The sequence below is a fragment of the Desmodus rotundus genome, chromosome 7, assembly GCF_022682495.2.
Source record: "Desmodus rotundus isolate HL8 chromosome 7, HLdesRot8A.1, whole genome shotgun sequence".
In the NCBI taxonomy this organism is placed as follows: domain Eukaryota; kingdom Metazoa; phylum Chordata; class Mammalia; order Chiroptera; family Phyllostomidae; genus Desmodus; species Desmodus rotundus.
Genome location: NC_071393.1, coordinates 67,629,971 through 67,654,780, shown reverse-complemented (window position 1 = coordinate 67,654,780; position 24,810 = coordinate 67,629,971). Strand labels below are relative to the sequence as shown.

General features: G+C 44.0%; 1 protein-coding gene across 1 annotated transcript in view; it reads left to right on the top strand.

The window, feature by feature from the left end:
* Window positions 1–24,810, top strand: part of RYR3 (ryanodine receptor 3) — a 534,646-nt gene that overhangs the window by 480,184 nt on the left and 29,652 nt on the right. The window contains exons 70-85 of the mRNA XM_053928437.1: window positions 5,684–5,854; window positions 6,154–6,213; window positions 7,688–7,819; window positions 8,276–8,388; window positions 11,221–11,317; window positions 12,935–13,041; window positions 13,445–13,496; window positions 14,441–14,497; window positions 15,390–15,489; window positions 15,638–15,717; window positions 17,201–17,277; window positions 21,767–21,840; window positions 22,096–22,113; window positions 22,541–22,621; window positions 23,079–23,167; window positions 24,304–24,432. Of these exons, the coding sequence (XP_053784412.1) occupies window positions 5,684–5,854; window positions 6,154–6,213; window positions 7,688–7,819; window positions 8,276–8,388; window positions 11,221–11,317; window positions 12,935–13,041; window positions 13,445–13,496; window positions 14,441–14,497; window positions 15,390–15,489; window positions 15,638–15,717; window positions 17,201–17,277; window positions 21,767–21,840; window positions 22,096–22,113; window positions 22,541–22,621; window positions 23,079–23,167; window positions 24,304–24,432 (1,437 nt within the window). The remainder of the gene's footprint in view (window positions 1–5,683; window positions 5,855–6,153; window positions 6,214–7,687; window positions 7,820–8,275; window positions 8,389–11,220; window positions 11,318–12,934; window positions 13,042–13,444; window positions 13,497–14,440; window positions 14,498–15,389; window positions 15,490–15,637; window positions 15,718–17,200; window positions 17,278–21,766; window positions 21,841–22,095; window positions 22,114–22,540; window positions 22,622–23,078; window positions 23,168–24,303; window positions 24,433–24,810) is intronic.

Genomic DNA, 24,810 nt, shown 5'->3' with positions numbered 1-24,810 from the left:
ATAATGAATAAAATATATTTTAAAAGGAAGAAATAAAAATAAATAAAATTGTGCACCTACAAAATGGAGTGATCAAAAGGTGGATCCTTGTGAGCTTTGTATAACTTTTGATTTTCCAAAATTTATTTTGCATTCAACTTTTAGCAAACACATCTGCTGCTCATGTCAGGTATACGAGGTAGGATGGCTCAGACTCCAGATCCCTGGACATTTATCTTAAGTTCCCTCTGAAGAGTCTTCTTACGGCCAACTCAGGCACTCCTCTGACCCCGCCCACCTAAATACACCCCAGGGCAGACATCTCAACCCTCGGTGATGAGTGGGTACTCGGGGTCCTTTGGGTTTACACTTGGAAGGAGATGAGGTGACAAATAATGATGTTTAAAAACTAACCTACTAACAAACTAACCTGAAATTGTGTTTGTTCACATTACTGAATGAGGAAAAGAGTGTGTTTGCCTTGTCAGAGGATAGTCATATTCAGAATCTTTGCATCTCCCCCATTGATAAGGTTAGTCTATATGAGCAAACACTTTTATTTTATTTCCATTGACATTGTATTCCAATTTTTTCTGCGCCACATGGGGTAAGGTCAAAGTTACAGTGTAATGGATGTGAGGACACTCCCTAGATATTAAATCACACTTGCCATGTTCTTCAGGGTAAAATGTTCATATTGTTCCTGTTGCATCAGTTGAGACACAAAATGTAATAGTAAATAAGACTAGAGACTGACAGAAAGTTAAGTCCTCCCCTTGGCCCAACTGTTGACTATGGAGGTATGGCCTTGCATCATTCACTTACCTTGCCTGGGCCCCGATTTACCAATCTGGAGGGGTTGAGCTTACTACCTGACTCCCCCCAGCTCTACTGGGATGTTCTGTTCAAAAGTCAGTTTCAGGCCCTGGCCAGGTAGCTCAGTTGGTAAGAGTATCTTCCCAATACACCAAGGCTGCAATTTGATCTCTGGTCAGGGCACATATGAGAATCAACCAATGGATGCATAAATAAGTGGAACAACAAATTGATCGATCTCTCTCTGTCTCTCTCTGTCTCTCTCTAATCATATAAAACAAAAGTCAGTTTGAAATTGCATTTCTAGCAAAAAATAAAGTTACATAAGTGCAATGCATTGTTGCAGACAGATATCATGCGTCCAAAACCGCAACCTGTTTCTGCTGGGGTTTTTTGGTTGTACAGTTATATACTGAGGAGCCACAGAGGGCGATAGTCTTTCTTATTATCAATTGAATTCTCACTGCCGTTACCTCCCTGAAATTAAAAATTCTCCCTACTACCTGATCTGAATGTTCACTAGTCACCTGTGCTTGCTTTGTATCTCCACTCTTAATTGAATTCTGGTGTTGTACAAATGAAATTGGCCACAGAGCACCCGGCAGCCTTTGCAGAGCTGTGTGCACTGGAATGCCGCATGCCCACACACACTCCGCACTTGCCACTGCGAATGGAAAGGAAGCAGAGAAAATGTGCTGTGGGCCACACTGCTCATACTTGTTAACTGAGGTCAGTTCAGAGATGTGTGTTTTTTCTGGAGGCTAAAGCAGATTTTTTTTTTTGGAGAGCTCATTGTATTATTTTGTTTATATAACACTGGTTTGCAAATATGTTAAGCTAAACATAAGTAAGCAGAGCAAGTGTTTTTTAGGGGGGGGTTGTTTTTAAACTTGTTTTTTGAAAAATGGCAACAGCTTCGTTGGAGGGCAGTGGTAAGTTAGAACGCACTTGACCAAGGTTATAAACAATGAAAGAGATATGATGCAGGAAATATTGGAAGGCCTCATTGTTTAAGCCCCTCCACTCCATGAGTGATTTCAGTGTGCTAAAAAAGGACAGGGAGGAGGTTAGAAGATATCTTTGAGTTTTCTAAGGACATTCAGAATTATGCATGTGAGTTTCTTCTTACTCCAACATCCCCTATTGTGTGCTCGTGCTCTCATGCTCTCTCTCTCTCTCATTCCCTCCAGCCCTCCACCTGTTTTCATTTTTATTCCTTTTGATCTTGTACTTCTGCAGCTTAAGTGCTGTTTCTCAATCTCCTTCCCCCCTCTCCCTTTCCTTTCTCCCTCTCTCTGTCCCCTCTCCCTCTTCACTTCTTCATCCATTAAAAGTCTTTTTCTGAAGTTCACATAAAAAGTCATCTGTTTAATTTTAAACTACTAGGGGAGATGAAAGAATTATGAAGCCACAGGAATTCATCAATTTTTGTTCAGAAAACAAAAAACTTTTAGGCACCTCTTTAAAAAAGTTTTTCCAGCATTAGTGAAATGCACTGAATCAACTAATCTTAGCAATATGTGAAGAAAAGAATAAAATTAGAATCTGTAGGGCATAGAAGCCTTTGACCTCAGATATATTCAAAGGTCACAGCACAGGAGGGGAGGTGCTCCACCCTTCAGGCTCTGGGGTAGTCCTGAACCACCTGAAAGATTCCTGGAGTCCTTCTGGTTTAGCAAGCTTTTTAGCATGAGCACGCCCATCACCCCCTGGCTTAGGTGTGCCCTCTCTCTTTTTCTTTTTTTAAAATGTATTTTTCAATTATAGGTGACATAAAATATTATATTAGTTTCAGGTATCCAGTATAGTAATTATACATTTACATATTTTTATAAGCACAAGTCTGCTAGAGGTGATAATGTGGTAGGTGGAAAGAAAAGAAAATTGTCTTTAGTTAAATGACAGATTGTCCACAGCCCACCCAGGTGAAAGGAGGGAGGACATAGGGGAACAACTTTAGATCTAAAGAGTTCATCTGAAGACCACCTGGGTCTGAGTGTGATGCACTCTGGGAGACTGATCTCTGAGGTGACTTTGGCCCGGGGTGCTGTGCTTAGCCTGGGTGGAAGGCCTTAGGACCAAATTAACCTCCATCCTAATCCCTCCTTCACTCGACGTGCCATGTTCAACCATCTTCTAGAACGGTCGAGTTTCTGTTGTGTTGGCTAAGGAACTGGGGCTAAGAAGCTATGACTAACAATGTGATACCTTATGCCTTGGACCCTGCTTTTACTGACTGACTCTTCTTGTTTTTTTCTTTTGTCTTTCCACACAGGCCATGCAAGTAAAGGTACAGGTCAAATGCATGACGTATCTTTTCTGTCCTAGTATTAGAGGTGCCGGGCTCTGGCCGCCCTCTTCACTTTGCTCACCATGAGGGTGGTACAGAATGGATTTTCTCACCTGGAGGTGCCCCAGGCCAGCTCCAGGGAAGACAGCTGCCTGTCAAAGAGTGAATGTAGGCCTACCCACCCTTGGAATGGGGAAGCTGGGGAAGCCAGCCAAGCCTCACCCTATCCAAGGTCTCCTTGCTGCCTCTGCTCCCTTCCACAGCTGCCCACTCTGCAGCCAGCACACTAACAGATCACAGGGACACTGACAGGGCTTGTGAACCTGAGGGACACTCCTCTGCTATGTGGGGTTGGACTCCCGTTTGCCTTTCACACTGTACATTCCTGCATCTTGTGCAAGGTTCCCGCAACTCAAAGAGTTTTCCAAGGGCTAAACTCCAGGATTGGAAATCAACAGATAACCATGAGTTTTTGCACAAAATGTATGGTGGAATAAACCTTGAGATAGTTTTCCAGTGACCCATACAAGTTATTACTTGGAAATACTTCTCTCTCTCTATCAATGTTTCTGTTGCCATTGTCCCAAGCCCTCTGCCCTAAGGGCAGAGAAAAGGGCTGTGCAGGAGCCAGGTCACATGTAGTTCTCAGTTAGAAAAGGAAAATGGAGCCATGGACAGATAGCCTTGGGTCTAGATGTTGACTCAGATGCTTACTTGTTTTGTGACCTTGGAAAAATCACTTAAGTTCTCTGAGCATCGTGTTCTCATTTATAAAAATGACTCATTTCTATCTCAGAGTTTTGGGGAGCATTAGAAATGTTTTATTTTAGTAGCAGGCACATTGGAGTCACATCATATATGCAGCACTGGATCAGAAACTACTGGGATTGGCAAGATAAAATAGAAAGTGAGCAAGAAATTACTTAAGTTGCGTATCAAATCCACAAAGTTACATTTTGCATATTTATTGGATTGTAAAAAGCATGTTACTAGTTGCCCTTTACATTTATATAATGTCCAGGGTACTTCTTAGTTTATAAACTTTTATACTTCTTAGTACATAAAACTGGGTCATATCTTTTATGAATGGGTTGAGGCATTTTCAAGGGTAAATTAGACTACAAATGAGTTTCAGCTTAGCCGCAGCCTTTAGAATTCTACAGCTGAGGTAGAACAAGTGAGGAGCCTTACAAGCACTCAGGAAACGAGTTAGCACTTTTGTGGTCTTTGTGTGAACCAGCTTTCTGCTGCGTTCTGGAACCCAAGAAGCTTCTGCGTCTTAGCCTCATTTCTTCCTCCCACTCAGATTTCTCTCTGCTCCCTCCCACTGCTGTCCTGGGTCTGACCTGCTGTTTTGGAGCCCGGGGCACAAGGTGCCCTGCAACCAGGAGAATTCTCGGTCAGCATTTGGCCAGACTGGGTTTTGCCAGTCAGGGGCTTTGCTGTGGTTTCTGTGCTATAACCACCAGGGTAAAAGAAATCATAGCCATTTTTAAAGTATCTGTTAATAATTATGAACCTCTTTCACACTTTGGAAAGTAAAGAAGAGATCATCCCAAGGCAGTGTTAATTCTGACCCTCCTCTTCTCTCAGAAAAGGAATCCTTTCTAAAATGAGCTCTGCTCCAGCCCCGGGTCCCAGGTCTTAGACACCAGTTCCAGGGGCAGCATCTGGCCTCCGCCCACTCCCAGAGCCCTCTGGCTCATTGTAAAAATTGCAGTGCCGCCACCTCATGAAGGAAAGCTTTGGTGAGCACCAGCTCACTCTCCCCCGTGGACCCTGATCCGGCTACCCATCCATCCCACACTTCCCCCTGGTGCCCTGTTAGCTGAGGCAAAGTCCTGCAAGTGAGGTACCACGTGAAGAGCTTTGAAGCTTTTCAAGAAAAGTCCCGTCACTGCAGTGCCTTGTCTCCTTGAACACTCACCACCACCATATTCATGCGTTGCAGATGCTGAGGGCTCTTGGCTGTTTGCTTCAGCCCAGTGCATTGGCCCCCTTCTCTGAAACCTGCTGCTTCATTGGATGAGTGCTCCCTGAAAGGGATGAGAAAGTGTGAGCCAAAGGGGGACGGACTTGGGGAGTTGTGGTCTGTCCTAACTTCCCCTCAGCCAGATCCCAAAGCAGCCCTACTGGGGGACTTGCCTTTTCCTGAGGGAATTTGCACTGTCTCGAGGTAAAGGCTGAGAGGCCCTCCCCTGCTCCAAAACAACAGCTTCACCCTGCAGAGAACGGTTTGGTGGTCGCCCCAGCATCAGCATTGTCACTACTTTCCTGGAGTCATTTTGCCAGTTTGCAAATCATTTTTGAAAAAGGCCAGTTTGTTCATTTAGTCCAGAAGTGAGTGAGCAAAGACTGGAGCTGTCGGTTGTGTGGGTCTGGTCACGTAGTTCTGTGAGCATGCGCAAAGGAAAGGGCTCCGGGATTTTTATGTCCGCCTGGTTGTCTTTGTTTAACACACTCCTTTTACTGTCCTTTGCAATGTACTGATAGGCCTGGCCTGTACTGATAGGGCCCCAAGGAGGCAGACTGCCTCCGAGGTGAGGCACTCCCTTCAGAATCACTGAGCCCTCTGTTTCTGTCAACCTCGTCTCCTAGTCTGGAGGGCAGGACCAGGAACGGAAGAAGACCAAGCGGAGGGGAGACTTGTATTCCGTCCAGACCTCCCTCATTGTGGCTGCGCTCAAGAAAATGCTGCCTATTGGTTTGAATATGTGCACCCCAGGCGATCAGGAGCTGATCTCCCTCGCAAAATCACGATACAGCTTTGTAAGTTGCCCAAGTGCAGGTTCAGCTGAGCACGTAGGACAGGCGGAAGTGATAGGTGCTCGGTCCTCCTGGGGGTGGATGGTAGGAACGGGTGAACAGAAACCAAGGTGCGCCTTCTTCTTGCAGCTTGGTTTGGGAGTTAGCGTGTTTCCTTGGGAATAAGCCTCAGTAATTTCTCTTTTTTTGTTCTTATAATAAAGTTCCCAGCAAAGTCTCCCTTGGCTGTCCACACATCCCTGCACCCTACTTTACATTTCAGTATGACCTCTAGGGATAAAATTTAACTTTTCTTTCCACAGAGAGACACAGACGAAGAAGTGAAGGAACACCTGCGGAATAACTTGCACTTGCAGGAAAAGGTGATGCCACAGGAAGATGATGAGAACTCACACGGGCTTCCTTCTGGCCGCAGGGGGCCGTCCTGCCACTTAATTTACTCATGGTCTTCTAAAACAGCCTCAGAGTACTTGTGTTAAATTGGTAGGGCTAGCTCTCTGCCCTTTATCTTTGTTTTTCTAGTTCTTAATTTTTCTTCTTAGCTGTTACAAAGAGGATGCAAAGAGGCATCCAGTGAAGCCTGCCTTCCCCCTTCCTCCTGTGCGACAACATCCAGCCCCAGCAGGGGGTCAGATCAGGCCTCAGAAATAAACTGTGAAACAGGACCTCCTGGGGGAAGCCTTGGCACCTCCTGCTCCAGAGAGTTGAAACCAAAACAATTTTGTATCTGAGTTGGTATGATCAAAAATAAGCTATTTTTGATTTTAAAGGCTATTTGATATTTTTCCAGGACTGTGATTCTGAGCAGGTCTTTCCTCAGATACATTATTCCCTAAGAGGGAGGACTAGGCTGATGCAAATAGCCTTTTCTCATCCCAAACATATAGGAATGATAGAAGAAATAAGCATGCTACCAAAAAAGGCAGTAAAAAGAAATCCCAAGCCAGAAAAAAAAAAAAAAAAGACACACTAAATCATAGTACTGACAAGTTGATGCAGTTGGGAAAACCTGTAGAGTTCTCTGTACCAGATATGTATTTTCGGGGCTGGGGTTTCTGATAACATTAAAGGGAGACAGTTATGGGGCCTAATTACTTATGCTGTGCATAAATTCAGAGCAAGAAACTTACATAAAATTAGCCTTGAACCAGTGAAACATGTGAATCTCCTGAAACCACTTGGAGAGTTTCCACCCTCTAGAATATGGGCTGAGATGCCAATAAATAGAACTCCTCCTGAAGACAAATTCATATTTAAAAAGTACAAGGTGTGAAAGGAAATCCACCACTCTCTGACAGCCAGAAAATGCAACAAAGAGAACAATGCAAGCCTAAGGGACTGCAGAAAGGAATTTAACATAAGTATGGTTAAAATATTTAAAGAGATAAAGGTAGCAATAGAATCCATAAATCAAGGCTTAAACATTATATTTTGTTAAAGAAGGGGGAAGAAGATGTTATCGAAAAAGACCTCATAGTGATTACAAAAATTAAAAAATAGTCATTGAAATTAAAAATCCAATTTATGCATTAAAAAACAGGCTAGACATAGCTGAAAAGAGAATTTATGAATTGGAAGATTGCTTTAAGGAATTAGAATGCAGCACAGAGAAAGAAAGGGATAGACAATATGACAGAAAAGTTAAGGGACATATGGGCTAGAGTGAGAAATTCCTACATAGCATCTACAGCATTCCAGAAGATAATAGGGAAAATAAGCGAGAGGCAGTAATAGAAAGAATGTAGTCTTGACAACTGTGGACCCATGCTAGGAGTGAAAGGCTGTCTCAGTACAGGAGGTATTGCAGATGGCTCACGTGTGTGCTTCAATTATCAGTCTGATGACCCAGCTGTAAAGTGGCAACTGAACCTCTACAAGGATGTTTTGAAGAGTGAAGAACCTTCTGATCCAGAAAAGACAGTGGAGCGTGTGCAAAGAATTTCAGCAGCTGTCTTCTACCTGGAGCAGGTAAGGAGCATCCGCCCTGAGTACTGAGGAAGCAAAACTACCTTGGAGAATACAAAACTCCTGTCTCCACTCAGCTCTTAGTAAGAGTGCCCTGTTAAGACAAAAAACAAGAAGCAAGGATCATCCCCACTCACACCCTTCTGTCACCTTTGTAGCAAATTCCTCAGTTCTTTCCCCTCCCAGTTTTTTACAATGTTTTGCCATTAGCTCAAATGATCTGTTGACATCCCCTCCCCATTTGTAAAACTTCTGTTAAGCAATAAACAGCCAAACACAATTGGGAGAAAAAAGCAAACCTAAAACTTCCACAAACTGACCCATCTACTAATGGGTACATTTTGCTTAGTACAGTTGAGAAATCAAAATTGTTGCAGGGTTGAGAAATCTGGGCTGCAGGCGACCACCTTCTGCCACCCTCTCAGCCTGTGCTCACCTCCCCATGTAATCTCTTCTCAGGTGGAGCAGCCTTTGAGGTCCAAGAAGGCAGTCTGGCACAAACTGTTGTCTAAGCAGCGGAAACGGGCAGTGGTGGCCTGTTTCAGGATGGCCCCTCTCTACAACCTGCCCAGGCAAGTATTCTGTCATTTTCCTCTGGATGGTGAGCCAGTGACGGGAATTAAGGTATCCTCCCAAGGCTGTATTCTCTTCTGGCCCCAACACTCATGACCCAGGAGGTAGAAATTGGAGTCCTTCACCCACAGAGTCATTACAGGTTGCCTATAGTATAATGGCCTGCTGAGGCAATCCAGGTAAGCATAAAAACTGAAACCAGGTGAGACTCCATAGTACCCCATGCCTGCTTCACTCTTTCGTACTGTGAAGTCAGCCACATAAGCATAAGCTCGATAGATTTACCAATGTGGGATTCTTTGTGAGGAATGTAAAGGCACCCTGGAAAAAAGGAACTGTTTCCTCAACTACTTTACTCTAAATTCCATCAACAGATCAAACAATATTTCTCTGCTCAGGCACTTGCGATATTTCTCTTCCTCAGCAGGTATAGAAATGTAACTTGAGAATCTTTTGCACAGTGTATTTGCCTTCAAAATGAAGAAAGGGCACTGTCCCAAAAGGCTAGTCACAGATATGATGCCTTTATCTGGGTGTTTAGTCCGTATTCTGAAGTCCATTGTACATGAGAGCTTTTCTGGAATGTGTGTGAACACGTGTGCTGGCTCTCAGTACAGATCTGGCCAGCATTGAGCACTGACACTATCACTGGTGGTGTGGCAGCAGTCCGTCCTCGAGTAATTTCAGAATTGGTGAAGTACCCCCTCTATGATCAATAAACAAAGTTGGTAAATGAGCATCAGCCTCTGCTTCATCAACTTTCAAATCAATAGAAACATCCTTACTTGGTCAGGGAAAATAAACTCACTTGGACAAGTGCATTCTGAATCACATGAAAATAAATGTAGGTTTTTTGGTTTTGGAATATCAGTGCAAGGACTATTCCTATGTTTGACATCTTGCTTTCATCAAATTGTGCACCTTAGCCATCATTTGTCGAGAGTGCCCTGTAACCCTGTCCTGAGCCAATTGGCCATCTGAGCTTCCCTAGTTAGGAGCTTTGGAAATAGTGGAGAATCATGTCCTCTGAGACACACATATGCTTCTCTTGAGAAAACAGACTCGTTTCTTTGGAAGGGGATCAGGTACCACAGAATCAGGCCAAATTTGTTAATAAAAAGCTGAAAAATTAAGTCAAGCTGTCATGGGCACAAAGACTACTGAAGTTCTGGCCAAAAAGAAAAAAAATGAAATTCATAGCCCAGTAGAAAGACCAAAAATGCATAGGGTTTCTGTCTGTTTTCCAGACATGATGAAACATCAGAAGGCATTCACGTTCCCCTCTGGTAGAGACTCATGCCTCGTGTTGTGCTAATTCGGTCTCCAGAAGTGCTCTGCTCTAGGTACATGTCTCCAGGACCAACTAGGCAGAAATTCCCTCTCTTAAAAAAAAAAAGACTGTTTTTTCTTCCTAAATCCACTGAAAATGTTAGTACCACCCTTTCATATTTTGATTGATCCTTCAGCAACTCTACCCTTGTGTCGGTAACAGTCAAGTTCAGGAATTCACTATGTCCTTGATGAAACGTGATCATCCCCACCCTAACCCAGTTGTTCTGGGGGGTGGCCCTGGATTTCCTGCTAGCATGGAGGACAGTTAGGAGATTTCATAACAGCAACAACAGAAACTATCTAAGGAGCTGATGGTGGAGACCACACCTCTTCTCCATGTTGTGATCATGTAAATGGCATGGAATCTTCCAAACTAAAGGGCTAAAGGGATTGAAAGGATTTTATTATGTGGAAACTGTTTCTCTGATGTTAGTTTTTAAAAGAAAACCTGTATGCTTTTCCCCAGACACAAAATTAACAATTTCTTCCTGAGCACCTTTCAACGGGTTTGGCTGGAAAAAGTTAATGAAAAAACTCAGTATGGCAGGCTTATACCCATTTTAATGGTAATGTAACCTGTGGAGGGACCTGCTCATTCTCTGCACACTCCTCCTTTCTTGACCATAATTTAACATTACCATAAAGACATAAATTTGTACAATTTTTAAAAAACAACTCTGATTGGTCAGATTTTAAAGAAGGATAGCAAGGGCTGTGTTCTGCCGGAAACCATGACCAGGTCTTGATGATTCTGGTCTTGACCATCTTCCTTTCTCTCCTTCCTCCTCACTACTCTCTTCACATTTGGTAACCAATTAACTGGGGCTCACTGGCTAGGATTCCCAGAAGTCAATCCGGCTTCTAGGGAGCCAGTGGCTGTGGCAGTTAGTCAGTGTTTTTCAGGCCCCAGGGCCACAGCTAGAGTCCCCGAGGCATGCAGGAGTTATGCTAATGAGCACAGCTCACCCAAGCCTTGACTTCCTAAGTACAAGCTGGAGCACCTTGCAGCTGTGATTCCTTGGAGGCCTGGTAAAGAAGCCAAGCTTGGCTGTTTTCAGTATATCTGAGAATAACCCACTCACCACCAGCATGATTTGGACTGGATTACCTGGAGATGTGATCTGCCAAAAGGCATAGTCAAATTGCCGTATTAAACAAATACCTCTGGACTGTCCCTTGGACTAATGAGTTATTTCTCATTAGAGAGGAAATGTGATAAGGACCTTGCGAGACCAGAGTAGGACTGTGGTTACCTTCAGGTCTTCCTCTAACCATTGTTAGTCATTCAGAACATGATCCAGACATTCAGGAAATGCTATCTTAGAGGCTTCTATTTTTTTTTAAATAAGTGCTTATGGTGTGCTAGAGGCTACCCTGACCAATCAGAAGATAAGAATTGTACAAAAGTCTGTTCTGCTTACTAACTGTTAACCGCCCCCAAACTAAAATAAGGTGTCCCATGGATCCCTCTTGACCTCACTCTCACCCCTTCCGCTCAGGCACCGCTCTATTAACCTCTTCCTCCATGGCTATCAGAGATTTTGGATAGAAACAGAGGAATGTTCCTTTGAAGAGAGACTAGTACAGGATTTGGCTGTAAGTACAGACTCAACTGGGAGCAGATATGAGTGTGAATGAATTTGATTTTTGTATTCATGTGTGTGCATTATAACAGTTAAAGATTCACAAAAATTGAGTGTGTAAATTTGAAAGAAACTAACAGTATAAATATCGGGGGAAGTCCTGCTAATGGTTGTTAAGTACCAGAGGATGAATTCCACTTGGAGGTGCTAGTAACTGTTATCATCTTCATCATCATTATTAATTAGTTAAATTTCTTGAGATGCATAGCCACGCTGTGGAAAGTTGATGCTGTTAAGTTTTGAGCACCAATGGTTGCAGGAGGCCACCCCGCCCTAGTCTAGGCCCTGCAGTTGTGGTCATCAGCTCAACTTTAGGAAAGGCACATCTAAATCCCCTTCCTGCATCTCACATTTCTGTATTTGGCCCTCAGAAAATTTGTCATGTCCCATCTCTCTCTAATGGACTTCATGCTGAAACCTTGCAATTACATGCAAGGGGAGAAAGCTAGTGGTAGCAGACCATAGAGCTTCATCCCGGTTCAGGAAGAAGACCAACCCTCCTATCCTCTGGCCAACCCATGGTTAATGTTTGTTTGTTTGCTTGCTTTTCTTTATTTCTCTCTCTCATTTTTCTCTTGTCCATTAGTCTTGCCCTGTGTTTCCCATGTTCACCATTTCTTTCTCTTTTTATCCTTCCCTATCTCCCTCTGTTTCTCTTCCTCTGCTCATCTCTTTTTCTCCTTTCTTCCCTACTTTTCCTCCATTTGTCTCTATGGTCTTCATTGTTTTTAGTGAGTGCCTCTCAGTGAGAGAGACAATTCCTTGGTTTTCCCAGTCTCTTGATTAGTATGAAGTTGACAATGAGCGTTGTTTCAGCCATCCACTTCTTCGGAACCATTCACACAACCTGTGCACTTCTCACCACTTTACTGGATATGGTCTACCCTGCTGGCTGTGCTAGAAAGCTCACTTTTACCTCTGGCACCAGCTGCTATCTCCCTTTCTGTAAAAGGAGATTGAGAAAAGACTCAATGAGAGGACAAGCAGTAAGGCTTGCAACTCCAGGATGTCATCTCTCAGGAACAACAAGATTTTTAGAATCAGGAATGAGGTTAGAAAAGAGAAATGGTTATCTGAGTTCAGTCTAGAACAGTATTGGCCCCCCAAAGGCCCCAGTGCTTTGTAACTCTTGCCCCATCCCTGTCTCCAGCCCAGTTCTCCAAGAGAAGTGCCAGGTGTGGGCTGAGAGACCCAGCCTTTCGGGTGACTCTCCAGGGCTTCCCTCCTGAACGCGGATGCCCAGAGCTTGCATGAGAGTTCTGCTGATTGGGGTCTGGAGCTCCTCCGCTGTGGGCAGGCTTTGGCTTTTCCTTTCATTTTGTTTTACCCCAAAATTGGAATGTTTCTTTGGTTGGCTGAAAAAATATATATCTTTACATGCCAAACCTTGCATCCTTAGGGCTTCTGTCCTGAAATAAATATATAAGTGATAAAGAAATAAGTGATTTCTCTTTGTGCTTTCAGTCCAATGCACTCTGTGCCTTGCGCTTTGCCTTCTCTCTGTTCGCATGCAGTTGTGTGACACGTGCTGAAATCCATGCCTAAAACCTGTCTGCATTGGTTTCTGCAGCAATCGCCTGAGGCAGAGGAGCAGGAGGAGGAGGAGACGGAAAGACATCCAGACCCACTTCATCAGATCATTCTCCATTTTAGCCGCAATGCTCTCACCGAGAGGAGGTCAGCCGCGTTAGAGCGCCCTGCTTCTCTGGGCCCCGGGCATGGTTGTGTCCCTGATGGCAGGGCCTGCGGAGGGGATACCAGATTGAAGCAGCCCTCTTGCAGCCCTAATGTTGGCCATCAAGAAACATCTAGGGAAACTCCATAAGCCACAGCCCTCTCATCATAACACCAGACCCTGGGTCTGTAGATTAAGCAGCCAGAAACTGTATCCTTCATCCCTGAATTACCCATCAAGCCAGTGCTAATTCAGATTTTCAGGGTGGTTTCTAAGAATCAGGGAGAGGGGTGGGGGTTTTCTAATTAATTCACTAGTACCTATCATTGAAGACTTTTGTGGCTCTCAATCTTTTCTGCTGGGCTTTGAAGGCTGCCTGCTAAATAATTCCTTTATTCTTTCCAGCAAACTGGAAGATGACCCTTTGTACACCTCCTATTCCAGCATGATGGCCAAGGTACGCCTGGGTTTGCTGCCTTTTGTCTCAGTTGTCTGTCTTCCCCTGACCTCTTCAGGCCCCAGAAACTGGCAGGGTGAACGGCAGGCCCAGGACTCGGTCCCCATGTGAGCTCCAGGCATTGCACAATTCATGTGCTGTGTGGGGACATTAGTAAGCCTCTCTACCCTCCTCCTAAGAAAAACCTGAAGCTTTGCAGAAACAGTGGACCGTGTTGGCTAGACTCACAGGTAATTCTAAGCCAGCCCTACAGGGCTCAGACATACAGCCTGCCCTTGCATTTTCCCCCAGCCTTCAGAATACATCCGACTGTTCGAACATGCCTGTAGGTGAAGGAAGTTCAGTACATTTTGGAAACAGGCTCAGAAACTAGAGGGAGATCCTAGTGTTCAAAAAGACGGGCATTACCAGAGATGTTGTTTCTATGTGACGTAGAGGGGTGGTGGCCTCTGGAATGCTGGGTGGTTAAGGGAACTGCTCCTTCTCTAGTGGAAAACCTCCAAGTCAGACAGAAAGTGGGATGTGCTGGGGGTACAGAGCGCCTTTTCCTTTTCCAGCTGTACCACAGGGTCACGGAGGGAAGGGGCACTTTGGGATTAACAACCTACATGTCTCTGATCTCCCTGCACTCCTGTCTCTCAGTTTACACTAGAACTTTCCTAGGTAGAACAGTTCAGGTTTAAACCAGATAGGTCCTCATTGATTGTGTGATCTCGGTGTTCCCATTTCTCATTTCTGAACCTCTTGGCAACTGCAAAGATGGTGTTTAGAGTGGAACGTTGCCCTGCAGTGGTCAGAATGTTCCTGGTTTTACAAAGTGCTAAGGTCCTGAGGTGCCTGTGAATTGCATCCTGTCCCCTGCTGCACGTTGGAACAGAGTCTTGTTTATTGGTTTCACCTTTAATTTGATTGTCTGTCTCCTTTCCCTGTTCCATGGAATCCAGAGTTGTTGGAATGGGGAGAATGAAGAAGAAGAGGAAGACAAGGAAAAAACATTTGAAGTAAGTTTTCACTAAGATTGAAGACAGGGCCACCCTCCAAAGCCAATGGTGGGGACTTTAGAGGCGAGAGCTGGCATTAGCCATGTCGCTCAACCACCGTGGGTATCTGGTAGCAAACACACAAGTCTGCCTAGATAAAGCACACACATTAGTTGTGGTTCTATTGTCTGTCTGTCTGTCTGCCTGATGAAAGGTAGCAGGCAGCCAGTCAGTCAGCAAACCATCCCACTGGGTTTGTTCTTCTGGGAAACTTTATACCTGTACCAAGTACGGTAGTAACAGGGTCCATGGAAGGACAAATTCACACACCCAAAAATGGACACTCAGAGCAGTGGAGACACTGGGATAGTTTTTGCCCTACTGACCTGAAAATGTAATAATAGCAGTTTTGTGCAGGCCTCTAAATCTCCCAAGATAAAACCACATTAGTTGGTGTGTACTCTTTTATAGACAAAGTAACAACAGTAAAAATACATGAACATAAGTACAGTTCTGTAGAGCCTTGATGGTCCACTGTCCCATGTCTGGCAGAGTCTCTGTTAACTGTGGTCTGCACATTCCAGATAAGAGGGCCTGTGACAGTCACACAGGTATATTCCAGTTGACTATTCAGCATGTCTCCTTGTATGACAATGTTGAAAACAAACACATTTTATCCTGGGGTCACTTCCTATAATTCTGGTATCAAAGAGAAATGGACTGTGTTGTCTCTTATACAAAAAGTGGAAAATTAATCATGAAAACATGAGTGAATTGTGGGTGGACAGTTTGGAAAGCTGAGTAACATCTGAAAATAAATGTCTGAAATCATCTCTGTGGGTCACCTTCCTTAGGCAAGTAAAGATTATCTCTCTCAATTTACCACAGTGAATTCCCTGCGTACTTTTTCCAGGAAAAGGAGATGGAAAAGCAGAAAACCCTGTACCAGCAAGCTCGGCTGCATGAGCGTGGAGCTGCAGAGATGGTCCTTCAGATGATCAGCGCCAGCAAAGGTGGTTTCCATGGTTTCTGATGGGCCCCTGTAACCCCACAGAGGACTCACACTGTGCGATGAAGTCATGATTAAAGAGTCCTGGTAAAGCCCAGCAGGTGTGAGTTACCCTCTTTCCTTGGTGATTCAGTTGAATTTCACCATAACAGGTGAGATGAGCCCCATGGTGGTTGAGACTCTGAAGCTGGGGATCGCCATTCTGAATGGAGGCAACGCAGGTGTGCAGCAGGTAATGGGGACTCCCCAGAGGTAGTGCAGACTTCCTGAGGTCTTCCCACTTGACAACTGTCACACTTCAGGGAAGAGGTACTGTCTCTGCTGCAGAGAGGACCATCCAGAACCACCTTTGCTGCTATTTGTCCTTAGAGGCCAGTTATGTCGGAATAGCTGGGAATATAAATAGAACCCAGCTGGGTGTTGACAGACAAATGTGTAAGGAATTCAGAGGGTTTATGCAGGTTTAAAAAAGAAAAACATTTTGTTTCTTCATCATTAGGTGATTTTTGTTGCACAATTATGCTCTAGAGGAAGTTTTCTAAGCCTTAAATGTTTTACTTCAACTTCTCATTCGATTAGCTGCCTTATTGTGAGCAAGGAGCCTGATCGGTTAAGTGGAGTTCATAATCCCACACACCTGTTGTTATTCATTGTTCATTCATTCATTCAACATCTGTTTAGTGATTACTGGCAAAGCCCTGAAGCCAGCCAGGCTCTATTCTAGGGGTGGAGGATGTAGCAGTGTGTAAGGCAAACAAGAAACAAACAAAAAAACACAAACCCTGCCACCATGCAGTAATTGAAAACAGAGAAGCATGGAACAGAGTACCTGGCACGAGGGATTCATTCAGCAATCTGAACTGGAAGTGGCTGCAGAAGACAAGGATGCTCTGCTGTCTCCTGGGCACTCAGGCTCTGCCTAAAAGCCTCTGTGAGCAGCGGAAAGTGACATTTCAAATACTCTTGGCATTTGTAAGGCTTATATCCCAGGGCTTTTGAGAATCTCCAAACTCATAACTACCATTATTGAATATAATCTTCCCAAGCCTTTATTCATCCCAAACAAATTCTCATGAAGAACTACCATTTTCTAAGACACCCCTCACTGTCTGTTCTCTTCTAACACCAACCTCCATCAGCTGATTTTTCCTGAATGGCCTTTTTTAAAAATAAAGAAACAAAATTTTTACTAGGCCAGACAAAGTTCCTGCCTTCCCAGTGGCAGAGAACAGAGGGAACAAAGTCCGACTGCGGAAGAGACACTGAGCTCTCAGTGCGGCTCGGAGCTGGCTGAGCTCCCTGCTCCAGTGCATCAGACTCATGGCCTGAGCCGTTCAGATTACACCTCGGCCACCAGGAGCATTCCTAAATCGTGTTCTTACTAAATCATTCACCGTAAGAGAGAGTTCAAACAGTAAATCCATGAATGTGAAAGACCTACTATGCTGCCCTAGTGGAAACACCAGTGGACCTTTATAAAATGTGTCCACCCTAAATGATTCAGGCTCTGTAAGTAGAGGGTGGAGCTCAGACACATGGCAGGTTCAAGTCCACAGGTGGTTCAGAGGCTTACCCGGGGCTCCCACCCCCACCTGGATCTGACTCAGTGTGCCTGCTTGGCTAGGACCGTGCCATTTCTCCATTACAGGTAGGAGGGTCAGGACTTGCGGCATAGTTTCCATTGTTTTTCCTTTTAAAATGTGTCTCCCTTGCAGAAAATGTTAGATTACCTAAAGGAGAAAAAGGATGCTGGATTCTTTCAAAGCCTTTCTGGTCTTATGCAGTCTTGCAGGTAAATATGGGAAAACACCCACAGTATTTTTTAAACTCTTTTTTTATATATTTATTGATTATGCTATTACAGTTGTCCCATTCCCCCCCCACTCCACTCCATCCTGCCCACCCCGTCCCTCCCACATTCCCCCCCTATAGTTCATGTCCATGGGTCATACTTATAAGTTCTTTGGCTTCTACATTTCCTACACTATTCTTACCCTCCCCCTGTCTATTTTCTACCTACCATTTATGCTACTTATTCTCTGTACCTTTCCCCCCCTCTCTCCCTCCCACTCCCCTATTGACAACCCTCCATGTGATCTCCATCTCTATGGTTGTGTTCCTGTTCTAGTTGTTTGCCTAGTTCGCTCTTGTTTTTGTTTTAGGTGTGGTCATTAATAACTGTGAGTTTGCTGTCACCATTACTGTTCATATTTTTTATCTTCTTTTTCTTAGGTAACTCCCTTTAACATTTCATAGAATAAGGGCTTTGCGATGATGAACTTCTTTAACTTGACCTTATCTGAGAAGCACTTTATCTTCCCTTCCATTCTAAATGATACCTTTGCTGGATACAGTAATATTGGATGTAGGTCCTTGCCTTTCATGACTTTGAATACTTCTTGCCAGCCCCTTCTTGCCTGTAAGGTCTCTTTGGAGAAATCAGCTGACAGTATTATGGGAAGACCTTTGTAGGTAACTGTCTCCTTTTCTCTTGCTGCTTCTAAGATTCTCTCCTTCTCTTTCATCTTGGGTAATGTAATTATGATGTGCCTTGGTGTGTTCCTCCTTGGGTCCAGCTTCTTTGGGACTCTCTGAGATTCCTGGGCTTCCTGGAAGTCTATTTCCTTTGCCAGAGTAGGGAAGTTCTCCTTCATTATTTGTTCAAATAAGTTTTCAATTTTTTGTTCTTCCTCTTCTCCTTCTGGCACCCCTATAATTCGGATGTTGGAACGTTTCAAGATGTCCTGGAGGTTCCTAAGCCTCTCCTCATTTTTCCGAATTCTTGTTTCTTCATTCTTTTCTGGTTGGATGTTTCTTTCTTCCTTCTGGTCCACACCATTGATTTGAGTCCCAGTTTCCTTCCCATCACTATTGGTTCCCTGTACATTTTCCTTTGTTTCTCTTAGCATAGGCTTCATTTTTTCATCTGGTTTTTGACCAAATTCAACCAATTCTGTGAGCATCTTGATAACCAGTGTTTTGAACTGTGCATCCGATAGGTTGACTATCTCTTCCTCGCTTAGTTGTATTTTTACTGGAGCTTTGAAGTGTTCTGTCATTTGGGCCTTTTTTTTTTTTTTTTTGTCTTGGCGGGTCTGTTACTTTAAGGGGCGGAGCCTTAGGTGTGGGGAGGGCGGGGTAACTCTGGTTGCTGCGCTGTGACACTGTATGTGGGGGAGGGGCCGAGAGGGAGCAATGGCACCGGCTCCCCTCTCCACCAGATTTCAGTCTTTCATTCCACTACCCACAATCAAACTGGGCCCCTCTGGTGCTGGTTCCCGAGTGGGTGGGCTTGTGCACACCCTAGGCCCCTGTGGGTCTCTCCAAGGACCTCTCCTGTGAGGCTGGGAGTCTCTCCTGCTGCCGCCCCAACCCACAGGGGCATTTTCAATCAGAGGTTTGAGGCTTTATTTCCCCGCGCTGGAGACCTGGGTTGCATGGGTGCTTTGTTCCCCGCCATTTGTCTGGTTTATCTGTGCGCGAATGTGGGGCTATGGGGTGCTACCCACCGCTCTGCCTGCCCCGTTCTCCGCCACTCTGAGTCCGGCCCTCTCGGTTTATCTGTGTGCGAATGTGGGGCCACAGGGTCTGCTAGTGGTCAGACTGCCTGCCCTGTTCGTCCCATACTCTGCCAGTCTTGGTGCCGCCACGGCAACGGGAGTCTTCTCCGCCTCGGCTGCCCGTCTCCGCCCCTCCTACTGGTCTGGATGAATGTTTATTTTTTATTTCCTTGGTGTCAGACTTCCTTGCCGTTCGATTTTCTATCAGTTCTGGTTGTGCGAGGAGGCGCAGTGTGTCTACCTACGCCGCCATCTTGGTTCTCCCTCTAAACTCTTCACTATTCAAGGGAAGGGGCAATAGGATGGGGGGTGGCACCAAATACACTGGCTTATCCTAGAATTATTGAGAGAGGTATCACCTACTTTTGAAGGGGAGGAGGATGGATGGGCATTGTTCCTCTAGCGTTCAGGGTGACAATCAAATAGCACTCAGAAAGGGGATGTCATCTCCAGAAGACACACGCACGTGCGCACGCACACACACCTGTTTGGCTTTTTCATCCCCCTCACCTCCTCTTTTGTTCTGTTGTTATCCTCAGAACTGAGTGTGAGTTTCTCCTAAACGTATATGCTCGTAAAAGTCAAACCAGAAAAGAATGGAGAGAAGAGGAATCTCTCACTATGACTCAAGGCTGTGTGTTTCATTTGGCATTTTGTTAGTCTTTTGCCTTAACTGGTCTTTCAGCCTACTTGAATAGCTATTTGGTAGGTACATATTTTGACAGAGGAACATCCTAACATGGGAATTTTGGCATAGCTTTAAAAACAAAGCATTAAACTTTCTGTTTTTATCACCAAGTTGTGTAAGCTTCCCCTCATGACTGAACCCTCTGACAAATGAACAATTTGTAACCAAAATCAGATTACCATACTTGCTCATTTCAGAAATGAGCCAGAAATCTAAGAAAAAAGCATCATTCTATTCTCTAATATTCACATATATTTTGAACAGTCTGCAACTCATTTTAAAAGGATTCACAGTTATTACCTAGCTCATTTGCCTCCAATTAATATTCTTTAAAATGGAACATTAGGTTTTCCAGTTCCAAATTTGGGAGATGAACAGCCTTTATTTTGATGGACTTCATAATTTTAATAACCTTATTTGATTGGGTAAGTGTTGTGCCCTGGGGCTGGAGGGAGCATATCTGAGCTGCAATACAATCCCTTATTCTTGCCGGCACTCCTCCTCCCCAGTGTCGGCCAATTTGTTTATTATCTCTCGTAGAAAGAAAATGTAATATGGCCAGACCTGACTCACTTAGGTAAAGTCATACATGTGGACTCTAGATGGCAAAAATCAAGGCAGCTCAGTTCCATATCACTCATAAAATTCTCAGTTAAATTCCTAAGAGTTCTCTTGGCGATCAGCAGTACTTAATATTGCTAAACTCATTTCTAATGATGGCTTGGAAGGACAGGTGACATACCCTTACAGGCCAACTGAGTTGTAACAAGTTGTAAGGTATTTTAGTAGTTTTATGCTGATTATAAAAATAATACTTATTTGTAAAACATTTAAGCATTACAGAAATTAAAGCTTTCTGAAATGGGTGTTTTGCGATGGAGTGGGGGTCAGAAATGTGTGTGGCATAGATTGTCTCCTGAGTCAGAGCAGCTACTGCAGAGCGGCTATGTCATACATGTCTGTTCCATATTGTCCCCCCTTGACAGCAAAACCAAAGTAAAAGGATAGTTTTGTGTTATTGAACAGGTCCTTTTTATAGCAGAACCAACAAGATGTTAGTAGGAATTTTCACTGATTTCTCTTCTAAATTCATCTAAATTACAGAATGTTTATGACTCCCTCAAAAGGGAAAAGAGGTACTGGATTTTTGTCTAATGTCTTTCCAAGCCGATGGTCATTTCCTTCACCCGGTGGTAAAAGGAAGGCAAGGTTTTGTACAATCTTAATTGAATTCAGCCATAAGCTTCCCTGAGAGCTATGTTCTTGTGAGACTTATGTTCTTTGAAACTTTTCAGATTGGGAACTAGAGTTTGTTAGAGAAATAAAATGAGCCCCAGTTGGAAATGATATGATCATACAGTGTCCTCACTTGTTAGACTTTGAGGTCATACAGGGGTTCTGACTAAGTAGAATTTGGTGATGGCTGTGACCAGGCAGGGTGGGGACAGTGGGGACAAAAATGAAGGCCAACTTGTCAAAGGGTTGGGAACACCATTGCCTCTAGAAAGCTTAATCTCCCCTACTATTTGGCTCCTGAATGACACAAGAACCCTAAAAAGGTGTAACCCTCTGAAATCTGGAAATTTGTAGCTTTCTCCATCAGTATGCATCCTGAGCACTAAAAGCCACAATTCCTTGTGATTCTCAGAGAAAGTAGGCAAACGTGGGCAGTGAATATTAATTAGTGCAGTTTAAATACACTTAGAAACAGATGGTTCCTTCTTTATTTGGAAAGAAAGCCTCTCTAAATCTTCACCCCTAAGAAAGGACACACACTGGACCAGCAGCGACAGCCATCATCAGTGTTTCTGTCCCTCTCCAAGGTGTGACCAGGTCCGTGAGCTCCAGGCCTCCTTGGGCAGCACTGCCTGGCACGAAAGCCGTGAGACTCAAACACACTGCGATGTGTTAGTGCATTTAGGAGCACAAGGACACAAGGACGGGGTATTCTTAGTCAGTGGGTGCACTGATGTTAGAAATCCACTCCCCCGGTGTACACAGCCCTGAACCTTGTTTTCTTTTGTCTATTAAAGTGTCCTTGATTTGAATGCCTTTGAGAGGCAGAATAAAGCTGAAGGCCTGGGCATGGTTACTGAGGAAGGAACACGTAAGTAACTAATGAATGTGAAGGACACTCTCCTCCTGACAAAAAAAAATCTTAATTATTTCTGATTAGAGGCCCTGCTCACTGTTCTTAATCCTCAAGGACTTGCTTCATGTCAGCAAAATATTTCCATCAGCAACTTTGATAAAGCCAGCATCCAGGCTGGATGTGTTCAAAGAGCCAGTCTTAGCTAAAAACAGTTTAGCATGGTGTCGATGGTCTCCTTACCTGTATTCTCTGTTTTTCTCTTATCACCAGTCATTGTTCGTGAGCGTGGTAAGTCTGAGTTGCTGGCCTGAGTTCCTACCACATGTGAGTCCTGAGGGACCTGATTTAACTGTCCCAGCTCCTACACCTTTTAGGCTTAGAGGTTGCATGTCAAGTTGAATTCAGCAGTTTGATGTTTAATTAAACAAGAGTCTTCCATCTGGAAAGCATGGGTTTTGGTCAGTGAACCCTTACTGCCACTAGCCTGGTTGTTTACCTTACAAATGCACCTTGCAGCTAAATATTTCAGCTTTGTTTTGGTCATTGTGTTGTGCACCCTCCGTTCCGGGTTAATCGGGTCAAACAGCATTCATCCAAAGTTTCCCTTCCAAACCATTCCAGCACAGCTTCTTTAGCATTTTTGCAGTCATTTGCATTGGAAGGTGTTCTGTGTTTAGAGGCAAACAAATGTTCACCAGTGTCCTCTGTTTTCAAGGTGAAAAAGTACTCCAGAACGATGAGTTCACACGAGATCTCTTTAGATTCCTACAGTTACTTTGTGAAGGACATAACAGTGGTAAGTGGAACAGATTAATTTGTCAAGGGAAAACAGCATTCATGTGCAAAATTATGATTCAGTTCAGGAAGCCACATTGCATGCAACCAGTGGGTAACTTAAGGACAACAGTTAATTCAGTCCTAAATGAGAAACCCTATGTAAAATGACCTTTAACTCGGGGCTAAAGTTATTTAGTGCCACCCAGACTAAGCTGCTTCCAGAATCTTCAGGTGGTCCAACTGAACACCAAGCCCTCCTGTCAAGCCCCTCAAGGCTCATTAGGTCCAGTTTCTGGTATCACCAGGGTGGGAGGGCTCAGGTCAGAACTCTGTCCTGCAGGGTCCACCAAGACCCAAAATGGGGTGGCCCTGTACAGTTTTTCACATTCTGTGCCTCTCCAAGTTTAGCTGAGAGAGCGTGACTGGATCCCTAGGCATGACAGGGACGGGCTCTGACCCAGCCCTGGTGTTGTCAGACTTTCAGAACTTCCTGCGAACTCAGATGGGTAACACCACCACCGTGAACATCATCATCAGCACTGTGGACTACCTTCTGCGTCTTCAGGTGAGTGGGCCTTGGGTGGTGGCGTGTCTCAGATTTTCTTCCAAAACCTAAAGGCATTAGTTACACAGAGTCAGGGAGGCCTGGGCGATAGTCAAGCCCCAGTAAGGAAGTATTGTAATCTGTATCCACACAATTATAGGAAGTCAAATTCAGTAAGTCCCCAACATCATCAATAGGTTCAATGACTTTAAGTGTGAAATGACATATAATGAAACCAGAATTGCCAGCGGCTAACTGATGTAAGTTACAGTTAAGTTCCTACAGCTTCTCATCAATATTATAACCAAACAACATTGAACAAAACAATGTTATTTGAGGACCTGCTGTACATAAAATGTGTATTTGAATGTTTGAAGACTGACCTGGGGGAGGTGGTTTAAAACTGTATCATTTATTATGAAATGCTGGTGCATTTTAGTTTTGCCAGTGAAAACCTAGCCATAATGTCCGAGAGCGATAAAACAACCTGTGAGTGAGAAAGGATTCTTCACCTGGAAAAAGTCACAAAGAGTGGTGAGAATAAGGTGTTGAGAAGTCACTTGGTTTAATTCTCTGGAGAAAAATCCAAATAATATTTTTAAAAACCCTACACAAACATAAAAAAGGATTCCCTTTTCTCTTTGTTGATTCTTCATCCCCTTCTGCCACTGAACATTTTGTTACCAGGAGTGATCTGTTAACCTCCCTGTGTTCCAGATTTCTCATCTATAAAATGGGTAGGACATGTCCCATAGGATGATAGTAGAGACCGAGACGTTTAATGTATGTAATAAGCTCAGAACAATGTCTGGCACTTACAGAGTTAGCTATTATGTTGTTATATTATGATTATTTGGATGATAACCATTATTATCTTTATCTATAGTGCACATTTTTCCTTGTGAATAAAGTGTCTCATATCACAGTCACCCAGGCCCAGCCGACCTCTCTCCTATCTGTTCTTTCCTGGGGAGGACCATCTTTCTTTCAAAGATGCTAGGGACCAGCTATCTCATGCTTCCTCACGGAGCCCCAGGCTCCTGTCTTAGCAAAGAGGTCATAGAGATGTAGGATTCTCTTGTGCTCTTCCTGAATGTTGACTTTAGCTACACTGACAGACTCCTGGGAAATGTTAAACTCTACTTGTTTGTTCTTAGGAATCAATCAGTGATTTCTACTGGTATTATTCAGGGAAGGACATAATTGATGAGTCTGGACAGCACAATTTTTCCAAAGCTCTGGCGGTCACCAAGCAGATTTTCAATTCTCTTACAGAATACATCCAGGTATGTGCTGCAGAATGCATGCTCAGAAACAAAGAGAACACCTGTAACATCCCCAAATTCTGTATTCCCAGCAGAATATTTGGATGCACATATGACTATGCAGTTAGCCCTATGGCTGACAATGCTTCTCATCTGTAAATAAGAACCAAGGGTGCCTACCTACCTTCTGTGAGGCTGTGACCTGTTCATCGTGTTGCCACACTTGCAAAATATATGCAATTATGCAAAATATAATTACATTTTGCTTTCCCTCCTAGACTGAAAACTTTGCTGACAAAAAACTGCATATTTAATTTAATATTCTTCATTTCTAGCATAAGGTCTAGCACATCATAGGTGTTAAGTAAATGTGGACAGTGGAGTAGAGAAATGATAACT